Source organism: Myiozetetes cayanensis, unplaced genomic scaffold (genome assembly GCF_022539395.1).
Source record: "Myiozetetes cayanensis isolate MyiCay16 unplaced genomic scaffold, myiCay2020 scf329, whole genome shotgun sequence".
In the NCBI taxonomy this organism is placed as follows: domain Eukaryota; kingdom Metazoa; phylum Chordata; class Aves; order Passeriformes; family Tyrannidae; genus Myiozetetes; species Myiozetetes cayanensis.
The window spans coordinates 39,667-50,662 of record NW_026087554.1 but is presented as its reverse complement, the minus strand read 5'-3'; the positions used below and the strand labels follow the sequence as shown (position 1 = coordinate 50,662).

The 10,996-nt window shown below is 52.8% G+C and overlaps 1 protein-coding gene across 1 annotated transcript; it reads right to left on the bottom strand.

Annotated features, from left to right (window-relative positions):
• Nucleotides 1-1,245: 1,245 nt before the first annotated feature.
• Nucleotides 1,246-7,462, bottom strand: LOC126646150 (gastrula zinc finger protein XlCGF8.2DB-like). The gene is made up of 3 exons (XM_050327245.1): nucleotides 7,430-7,462; nucleotides 5,971-6,049; nucleotides 1,246-5,782 (listed from the first exon to the last, which is right to left on the bottom strand). The coding sequence occupies exons 2-3, from the start codon at nucleotides 6,020-6,022 to the stop codon at nucleotides 4,965-4,967; spliced, it is 870 nt and encodes a 289-aa protein (XP_050183202.1). The 5' UTR covers nucleotides 6,023-6,049; nucleotides 7,430-7,462; the 3' UTR covers nucleotides 1,246-4,964.
• Nucleotides 7,463-10,996: the final 3,534 nt, after the last annotated feature.

The following is a 10,996-nucleotide window of genomic DNA, read 5'->3' as shown; positions in this document are numbered from 1 at the left end:
ACATCATTGGGAACACCAGTGACATCACATGGGACAGTGGTGACATCACTGGGGATGTTGGGGATGTTTTGGGGGCCTTTGGGAGGGCACCTGCCTGGGGGGTTTTCATGCGAGCACGGACGACTCAGCACACCAATGTGATGATCAGAGAGCACTGTTGATTGGAATCAAGCAGCAGTCTTTTATCCAGTTTTCTAACAATACTCTTCTATCAGCTCTGTTTCTTTAACATTCTTTATGTCCTTTCCCACTCTGAGAGCCGGTACTGAGACCCTGTTTTCTATATCCAGTTTTGCTACTGCTTCTCTTGGTAGATCTTTCCCATCCTGGTACCATCAGAAGGCCATCAGAACAACAGATCATGTTTTCACAATTGAAACATAAGGTTATGTTCTCACAGCTGCAGCATATCCTGTAGTTAGCAATATAAGATTGCATTCTCACATCTGCAGCATATCCTCTATGTTAGCACTAAAAATCCCTACACTTCCCCCTTTTTCTTTAAACAAAGCAGACACAGTTTGAGCCCTTAAGCTGCACAAACATTGAACCAGACATGGCAGAAAAATACACACTCCTGGAAGCAGAAAGACAACGGGTGCCAACCATTGTACAGTTTGCATAAGCTGATTCTGGGGGGGCCTTGGGAGGGCACCTGCCCTTCAACACCAGGGCTGCAGAGAACTGGGAAGCTTTACTGGGAGCACTGGGAGCAGGCGGTTGGTGTGAGAACAAAAGCAGGGCCGGGGGACACACGACCCCCCCAAACTCTGGGAGGGGATGGAATGGGGGGTCCAGGCTGGGCCCGAGGCCACGGGGAGGGGCTGCAGCCGCCGGCGGCTCAGAAGCTCTGTGGGGAGAGAAAAGGGGTGACAGCAGGCTGGAGGGGCAGGGGGGCACACATGCTCTGGGGAAGGGGGGACACGACCCCCGGGGACCCCCCTTTACCTTCTCCCACAGGTAGAAGCCGAGCCCCAGTGCCAGGAAGACGAAACCCAACACGAAGCCCCCGACCCCCACCAGGATCTTGCTGTGGACGGTGTCCTGTGGCATCTCTGGGGGGAGCCGGGGGGCTCAGAACCCCCTAAACCTCCCATAGACCACCCAGGACCCCACAAACCCCGTCCTGGTCTCCCCCAGCCCACCCAGAACCCCCTGAATCCTCTTGCCAGTCCCTTCTGTATTAATTAGTTTGAATCCGTGCCCGGAGTAAAGACAAGTACAACAGTCATTCAAACACTACCAAAAACTTTTATTGCAGTGAGAAAAAAAAAAACCCTACTAGCAAAGAGAATCAAAAGTTGAAAAATACAAACCCACTACATTATCAGTTGCCATGCATACAATACTACAAACAGCTTTTATTACAGCATTCACTAGTAAAAAGGGAATTAAAGGGATACAAAAAAAAGGATATAAAATGTTTGCTTCCTTGGTGGCTTCCTATCAATAAACTGTGCTCACCTGCACACACAGGCCAGGCCTACCAGGTCTGCAGGGCTGGTCGGTGCCCGTGCTTGGCGGGTGTCCCCGCAGAGCAGCACAGTGTGGATGGAAGGATGAGCATCGCTCCACCCAGCAGTGCTGACACCCCATTCCATCAGCTCTACATTACACTACGTAGGGCCAGGACACAGCAGAAGGTGGTGCTTGAGTGGCAGCCAAACAGCGCCTGTTCATCACCCCATGGCAACTGTCTGGGTGTGCCCCACTGTAGGGCAAGGGGCCAACGACCCCTGCCCACATCATCTTCCTCTCCATCACCTTCCTCAGCCCTATGGATGACCTGTACCATTGTGTTCCAAGGAGATTTTTCTTTCTTGTAGAGTGGAGCCAAGCCAAGGAGGAGCTCAGCTCTGATAATGGGGGACATCCTGTTAACTTTGCTAAAGGCACAATGGGCCTTACAGTGAACTTGTGCAATAAAGTTACCTTGTACAACACTCTGGCAGGTTTCACATGAGAATATAATCACTTTGTCACCTCTCTGTGCTCCATTGATCATCTGAATAAAAAGTACCCCCTTACACCATGGAAACCATTATGCATTCTCATTATGACCTTGGTTACCATGGACACCATTATGCAGTCTCATTGTTAGGTCGATTACCACGGCAACTATTATACACAGTATTGTTACATCAGTAACCATGGGATCATTATGCATTCAAATCATTATGTCGGTTACCACAGCAACCACCGTGCATTCCCATTGTTACCTAGGTTACCATGGCAACCATTATGAATTCTCATTGTTATCCTGGTTACCATGACAACCATTAAGCATTCTCATTCTTAAAAGTGGTTACCATGGCAACCATTATGGATTTTCATTGTTCCATCAGTTACCGTGGCAACCATTAGGCATTCTAATTGTTCCAAGCGGTTACCATGGCAACCATTATTCATTCTTACTGTGACATCAGTTTCCATGGCAACCATTATGCATTCTCATTGTTACATGTGGTTACCATGGCAACCATTATGCATTCCCATTGGTACCTAGGTTACCATGGCAACCATTCTGCATTCCCATTGTTACCATGGCAACTCTTATGTATTCTTATTGTTACAGTCGATTACCACGGCAACCATTATGCAGTCCCATTGATACCTCAGTTACCATGCAAACCATTATGAATTCTTATTGATACTCCGGTTACCATGGAAACCATCATATTATCCCATTGCTACGGTCAGTTACCATGGCAACCATTATGCATTCCATTTCCTATGGACGGTTATCATGGCAACCATCATACATCCCCATCACTATGGTCGGTTACCATGGTAACCATTATGCATTCCCTGTTACGTCGCTTACCACGGCAACCACACAGATAATACAGAAATGCCGAAAATTGTTTCTCAATTGTTTCTGCCTGTCAAAAACTTCCTACCAAACATTCTCTATCAGTTCTCTGACAGTAGTTCTCACCAGGACTTCCCACAGCACTTTTCCTGCCAAAAGAACCTGCCATTGTTTATGGTTATCATATTTCTTCCAACATCTGAACTGGCTACGTGCCAAAAAACCATGTTCAACCTCCTTTGAACACTATAAAAGCTGAGGACAAATTTTGGAAAATGAGGGAGAGGAAAGGGAGAAGAACTCGTGACTGTAGCCGAGAGTCTCTGCCCACCTCCCCTCCCCTTTTCTCTGGCACCGCGTGCTGCCTGCCTGCCACCGGAGACTGGAACTGTGCCGGCCTGGAGAGAGCTCAGACCACCGTGCCACATGTGGGAGTTCTACCTTATCCTTCTACCCTGACCATATTTCTGAGGGCCCAAAGCTTCGGCTGAGCAGAGACCCTGCATGGCCTGGGACAGGGGCGTGAGCAGTGAAACCACACATGGTGCATTGCAGAGAACTAAAGCTGTCAGACCCCCTGCAGCTAAAGAGACAACATCCAAAAGCTGCAGGGATAGAGAAAAGAAAGGCAGAAACTGCTTCTCCCCCCACACACACACCAGCTCAGTAGGTAAAGGTACTTTTCAGTGGTATCTTTTCTCTGCTTCTAGGAGTAATCTTAGCAGTTTCCAACCTTTTCTTATTTTTTTCTTTCTCTTTGCACCTCTTAGCAATTAATAAAAATCAGGTTTTGGTATCAACAGGAAACTTGTGTGAGTTTTAATTTTGCTCAAGGGAATATTCAAATCTGAAGTTCTTTCTGCAATATTTTAGCAGATTGTAGAAGGGGACCATGGAAAAGTGGGAGGAACAGGGAGAAGGGTGAAAAAGGGGGAGTGGTCTGGTGGATCCAAAGCTCCCATGGGGGTCTTTGGGTAGAGGGAAGTTGGGAAAGTGAGGAGCCCACCTGAGCTTCCAACTGACTGTGGAGTGCTGGGGCTGCTGGATCCAATCTCAGCCTTGGGTTATGCCAACACTTTCAGTTTAGAGGAATTACAGAGGTGGGACTGAACCACTTTTGTCCCCCAGGTTTTAAGGATGGCAAATCAGATCTATTGATAGAAATGAATTACTTAGGGTTACAAATGATCAGACAGAAGATCTTCATCAGAATTATTTTCTGCACAATAGAAACACTAAAACTACCAGTAGTACAGCATAAGACAGGACACTGCTCTACACTAAAGCAATTGTTGAAGCAATTCTACTCAAGCTGGCACCAAAGTAAGAATTATGACTTAGAGATGGATGGAACTCCCCCAGACCATCGCTCGTGGGGAGATCTCTGCTCTCAACCTCCAGCACTGACCTTGGGGGGTCCCCAGCCAAGGCAGGAATCTCCACACACCCCCAAGAAGGGTTCTGTTGGCAGAACCTGCCCCTGGGAAAGGGGACTGGCCCTTTCTGGTAGAAAGTGATGGACTGACAGTCACTGGACTCCAGGGGATGCCTCACCATCGGGGGGGCATTCAGGGTGGGAGCAGCGGCTGAAGCTCTTCCCACAGTCAAGGCACTCGTAGAGCTTCTCTTACCGGTGGGTCCGTTGGTGTTTGGTCAAGTCAGAGCTTGAGGTGAAGCTCTTCCCACACTCCCCACACTTGTAGGGTCTCTCCCTGGTGTGGGTGCGCTGGTGGGTGACGAGGGTGGAGTTCCGGGTGAAGCCCTTCCCGCAGTTGGTGCAGCGGAAGGGCCTCTCCCCTGTGTGTGTCCGCTCATGCCTGAGGAGAGTTGAGCTGGTCTGAAACTTCTTCCCACATTCTCCACATGTGTAGGGCCGTTCCTTAGTGTGGAAAAGCTGGTGTTGGGTCAGGGCACATTTCTGCTTGAAGCTCTTTCCACATTCCCTACACGTGTAGGGCCGTTCCTCGGAGTGGATGCGCCGGTGGTTGTAGAGGTTGGAGTTCTTGGAGAAGCGCTTCCCACATTCCCTACACATGTAGGGCCGTTCCCCAGTGTGGATGCGCAGGTGGGCGAGGAGCCTGGAGCTGTCCCTGAAGCTCTTCCCACATTCCCCACACGGGTAGGGTCGTTCCCCAGTGTGGCTGCGCTGGTGTCACATCAGAGTGGAGCTCTGGGTGAAGCTCTTCCCACATTCCCCACATCTGTAAGGCCGTTCCCCGGTGTGGATGTGCTGGTGTTGGGTCAGGGCAGGTCTCTGCTTGAAGCTCTTCCCATATTCCCCACACGTGTAGGGCCGTTCCTCGGTGTGGATGTGCTGGTGTTGGATCAGGGTGTAGCTCTGCCTGAAGCTCTGCCCACATTCCCCACACGTGTAGGGCCGTTCCCCAGTGTGGATGTGCTGGTGGCTGAGGAGCTTGGACCTCTTCCTGAAGCTCTTCCCACATTCCCTACACGTGTAGGGTCGTTCCCCAGTGTGGATGTGCTGGTGGCTGAGGAGCTTGGACCTCTTCCTGAAGCTCTTCCCACATTCCCTACACGTGTAGGGTCGTTCCCCAGTGTGGATGTGCTTGTGTTGGATCAGGGTGGAGTTCTGGGTGAAGCCCTTCCCACATTCCCCACATGTGTAGGGCCGTTCCCCAGTGTGGATGTGCTGGTGGCTGAGAAGGTGGGAGCTCTCCCTGAAGCTCTTCCCACATTCCAAGCACCTGAAGGGCTTCTCTCTGCTGGGAGGCTGCTCAGGGACCACCAGCTCAGAGCTCTGGCTCAAGCTCCGGCCGCCTTCCCGGCACAGGACGGGTCTTTCCTCCTCAGAGCTCCCTGGGCTGGCTTTGCAGCCCCTCCTCCAGGGGCATCTCTGGGCCTTTTCCTCCCCGCTGCCTTCCTGCGCCGGGGAGCCCTTCAAAACGGCCTCTCCCACCAGGCTCTGCCGGGGGGATTTGTCCTCCGTGCTCTCCGTCCTCAGCTCGGGGCCTGGGGCAGGAAGGAAGAAGGACAGGCAGGGGATTTGCCTCCGGCCCAGAGGGAAGGCCAAAGACATCCCCCAGACCCAGCCCTGGCAGGATGGCAGCGCCAGCGGGGTTGTCCTGCAGCCGGGGGCGATGCTCGGCTGCCACAGGTACCACAAGACAGGGCCAAAGGGGCACTGACTTCCTCCTCACCTTCCTGGGGGGCCCACGGAATCTTCCTCTTGCTCACAGTGTCCTCCTCCATCTGCCCAAGTTTTGGGAAGGACAAATCCTGCTGGGGGGAAACAAGGGCTGAGCACGATGGTTTGGGGCTTCCTCCTGCCCAAGTCCATCTCGAGAGCTCACCGGGCATCCTGGGACCATAAAAACCTCCAACACACCAAGATTCAGCCCAGAAAAACCCAAACCACCAGCATTCAGGCAAAAAAACTCTTTAGAAAAAGCAAGAAGACCTCCAAGTGCAAAAAGTTGGGATTCAGCTAAAAATAGTCCAAAACTATCAAGATTAGCACAAAAAAACTCTCCCAGGAGTTCCCCCTCTCTGGTCTCTCCCCTCTGGGGTTCAGAGGGTCTTCCCTGTCTGGGATGTTGGGGGTCCCACTTAGGGATGCTGGGAGTGCTGGGGGTCCCAAGGGTCCCTTCTCCTATGACTCTCACCTTTGGGGTGCCGCCTTCCCAGACATTCCCCCTCTCCAGGTTCTCCACCTTGTTGTCCCAGGGATCCCCACTCTCCAGGCTTCCCCTTCTCCGCTCCCCCTGTTTCAGGCTCCCGGGGGTCCCGGGGCTCCTCCCTCTCCGTGCTCCCCCCTCCAGCCTGCCGGGGGTCCCCCAGCTCCGGCATCGCCCGCTCCGCCCTCCACCCTCGCAGCTCCCACAGAGGTGGCACTTATTCCCCTGCAGGGACTCCAGGGCAGCAGGGTGACTGCTCCTGCATGGATGGAATGGCACAGGATCCCCTGGGTCCCCAGGCTGGATCAGCACTCGGGGGTACAAACTGACCTCGGGCTCAGGACGCAGCTGTATTGGGGGCACTGGGCCCCCCTTACCTGGATGTGGTACATCTCCCCCCCAGACTTTAGGGAGCACCCCCAGGACCCCTCCCCTGGGGGCTGGGGGACCCCCTGAGCGCCACTGCTGGGCTTTACGCGACTTCCAGGCCCCTCTCCCTGTGGGATGTCTGGGTCCTGAGTCTTGGGGGTCTCTGGGGTTCGGGGGGGGGCATCAGGACCCTCTTTTCCTGCGGCCGGTCCGCCCAGCCGGCAGGGGGCGCTGTGACAGAGGCGGAAAAATCCCCTCCGCGACCCCCCCTCAAAACCACCTCGGGAAACCCCGAACCCCTCCGTAAACCCTGTCGAGCCCTCGAGCCTTTCCGCCCACAGCCGCGCTCCCCGCAGCCCCCGAGGGCACCCCCAGCCCCGCCGCAGCCCTCCGAGGGCACCCCAGTCCCGCCGCAGCCCCCGAGGGCACCCCCGGCCCCGCCGCAGCCCCCGAGGGCATCCCCGGCCCCGCCGCAGCCCCCGAGGGCATCCCCAGCCCCGCGGCAGCCCCCGAGGGCATTCCCAGCCCCGCCGCAGCCCCCGAGGGCATCCCCAGCCTTGCCGCAGCCCCCGAGGGCACCCCCAGCCCCGCCGCAGCCTCCGCCGGGGCTCACAAAGCAGCGGAGCCGCAGCCGCCATCGTTTCCCGGCAGCCACCGCGGGGCTGTGCGCGCGCACCGCCTGGACAGAAGCCCCCCGCCGCAGCCAATCAGCGCCTGGTCCCGCCCCTCTGTCCGCCCCAGCCCCGCCCCCTTTGCCGCGCGGGGCACGCCGGGAGTTGTAGTTGCAGCGGCTCAAAGCGCACGGCGAGATTTGGGTCAGCTGTGACCCAGCGTTCAGTTCTGATCGACTGAACATTCCACACACACCTTGGTCTGGGAACAGGAACAGAGCGAAGGCTCATGTGGTTTGCAATGTCAGCTTAGCAGTTTGCTGGGCTGGAGTGTTTAATTCTCCAAATGCAGGCTGTGTCCAATTGCTTAAAACACTTCATTGCCAGGTAATATCTTCTAACAGAAACTGGTGTCTGTTTAAGGTGAGAGAGGGGGTAAAGAAATTCTCAAGAAAGAGGGATGCTTTTTGTCTGGTGGTACAATAATCTGGAAAATCAATCCCTTTAATTGCCCATTTTGGTCTTTGTGTTGCTTTTGAAGAGGGAATAACCCTGCGATGGGGACGTTCTTTAGGCACTTGAGTGAAAGTAAAGACACGTCTGGGGCAAAGAGAGGGAATTCCAGGTCCACCCCTAAGTCTAGCATGCTGCTCTAGTGACAAATGGGAATAAAACTTTCCATCAGAGCACCCCCAAGCCATTCCCAGAGGGGCTTTATATTCTGCAGTTTTACAGTCAGTCTTGTCTGCACGATCAAGGATGGTGATCTTTGGTTTAGTGTTTCTTGGGGTGCCGTGGATGGGGCAGTGGGTACAGGGAACTCCACAGTGATGAAGAAGGTGTGAAGCCTGCACCATTCTGAGGGGTGTGAAGGTTATGAGGACAGTACCTTTATGAGGGCTGCACCATTAGGAGGTGTATGAGGTGTATGAGGACAGTGCTTTTATGACATTTTTGGTGTTTATGAGGACAGAGCCTTTATGATGTTTATGGCATTTATGAGAACATCTCCTTTCTGATGACAGCCCCATGAGGAGGTTTATGGGCCTTATGAGGACAGTGGCCCTATGAAGCCTGCACCACTCTGAGGTGTGTGAGTTTATGACAACAGTGCCTTTATGAAGCCTGCATCATTATAGGGTGTATGGGTTCTGTGAGGACAGAGACCTTCCGAGGCCATCCCCATCATGAGATGGAGAGGGTTTATGAGGACAGCACCATTATGACATGAAGGGTGTTATGAAGACAGAGCTTTTATGATGACAGCCCTTTTATGAGGTGTTTGGACTCTATGAGGCCTGCACTGTTATGATGCTTCAGTCACAGCTCCCACGTGATCCGACACCAGCACATCCACACTGGGACACAATCGTCCTCTTCACCACCAGGCCTGGAGGGTTTTATTCAGGCAGTGTCACAGATGCCCAAAAACGATATTCTCCCTAGGAAAAGGGCTTATTTGTGGGGAGCACTGCTTTTGGGGAAGCAGGAAAAATTGTCCCTCAGCATTGTCTGATTTTAAGGGGACCCTTTAAGGCCATCAAGCCTGTTTTGACAGGAACCCCACCCCCTGACGGGGTGGCCCAGCCAGCTCCTGTTGGGAAATGGAAGGCTCAAATTGAACATTATTGCACCATCTTTCAGGGAACAGAAGGAGCTCACAAAAATCCTCCCTGACAAGATGAGGTGACTGTAAATAGCTCAGCTGATTCTCCCCCTTCTGTGGTTCAAGGGGCACCCCCACACTCAGAGCAATTGCAGGATGGGGGGTTTCCTGATGCCTCAGCTGAGCGGGAAGGGGCAGTTTGGAAATATCGTGCTGTGGCTTTACAGGGACATCCAGGAGACAAAACAGTCCCCGAAGGAGAAGGCAGGGCACAGGCAGGAGAATCAGGAGCAGTTTGGAAGGTATTTAACCAGGAAGCTGAACCCTCTGACTCTGTATATGTTTACAGGGATTCTTTTGCTGTGTTCAAAGGGGGCACTGAGGCCTGAGAATGATCAAAAACCCTCTCCCCTTCCTGGCCAGCCTGTATTGGTGGCACTGCCCTCTGTAGGAGCTCTACCAATGGTCCTCCCTTGGACAGGGACACCTGGAAAGTAAAGGTGCTCATGGCAAAGAACACAAAATAAGCTCTCAGGGGATTGTTCCTACATTTTAATGTTGGCCCTAAAAGGGGCAGGACAGACCTTTTTCTTTTCTTTTACAGGGAACTGTTCAAGAGAAAAGGATTCAGAACAGGGAATGAAAACCCCAGGTTTGGACTCTGGTTCAGTTCACTGGTAACTGTGGTTATCAATTGTTAGTTATTTGTAGTTATCATTTGTTAGTTCTGTTTGTGTGGTTATTTACCTTGTCCATGTGCTCAGCAGAACAGACTGTTGGAAGTGAAAACCAAAGGAACCTCTCCTGGGAACTGGTCACAGGGAAAATATGGGATCAAAAGTAATCAATGTAACCATCTTACCTCAAATTGAATCCCTCACCCATCTATTGGATCAAGCAAAGGTGAATTTAAACCTGGAATGAGAACCTTTAGGAATATAATGCCAGACAACCCTGCCTTATTTGCTCATGGGATCCCCTCTTTGACCCATTGCATACACCAGATGTACACAAAAGTATACAGAGGACACGAGGACCTGCCTGTCAGGGGGTGTTTGTCAGGGACAGGAGCAGGAATTTTTGGACAGAAACAGGGATTAGGTATTGACATGGGCTGCCCAGGCAGGTGGTGGAGTCACCGTCCCTGGAGGTGTTTAAGGACAGACTGGACATGGCACTCAGTGCCGTGGTCTGCTTGACGTGCTGGGGATGAGTTGTAGCCTGGACGCCGGTTGACCTCAGAAGTCTCTGCCAACCTCATGGATTCTGGGCTTCTGTGCCATCCCAGCCTTTGGGACAGCGTGCTGGTGGCTCAGAGGCTCCGTCCCTGCCTTGCCTCGCCCAATTCCTGGCTGCCAGGCAAGGACCTTGTGCCATCCCAGCCTTTGTGGAACAGCGTGGGGGCTGAAAACTGTCAGCGCTGCGTCCCCGTGCACAGAGCCCGGGCAGAACTTGGCTGGCAGGGATGGCACAGACTGTGCAGAGGGGTCAGCACGTCCCACAGCAGCACGATGCCCAGCCAGGGCATCTCCTGGCTCCTCAGGCTCTCTGTGCTCCTGCTCTTGCCTCGCACTCTCAAGCCTTGCAGCCGTCCCACAGGTGCCATTGCTGATAATGAAGCAGGAAGGGTTAATCGAAACACTTTTACTGTAAACCCACAAGAGCCCCCTTTACCCCCTGTATTTCATTTAATGTAAGTTGTACTTTTACAAGAAGGCTATATTCTCTATTAAGAGCATTAGACCTTAAAGGAACCACAACAAACACTAGACAAAGAACTCAACACACATAAATCTCATCCAGAGGAGCCAAGGTAGACATTTGAATAGGTAAAGTAGGCCTAGAGCCAAGGTTTTCTTCAAACCTGGATGATCAGAACACAGAACAATGGAAAGAACAAAAGGTCACGGATGTCACCCGAGGAAGATGAGTAAAATGCAGACCCCAGGATGAAGGCAGGCAG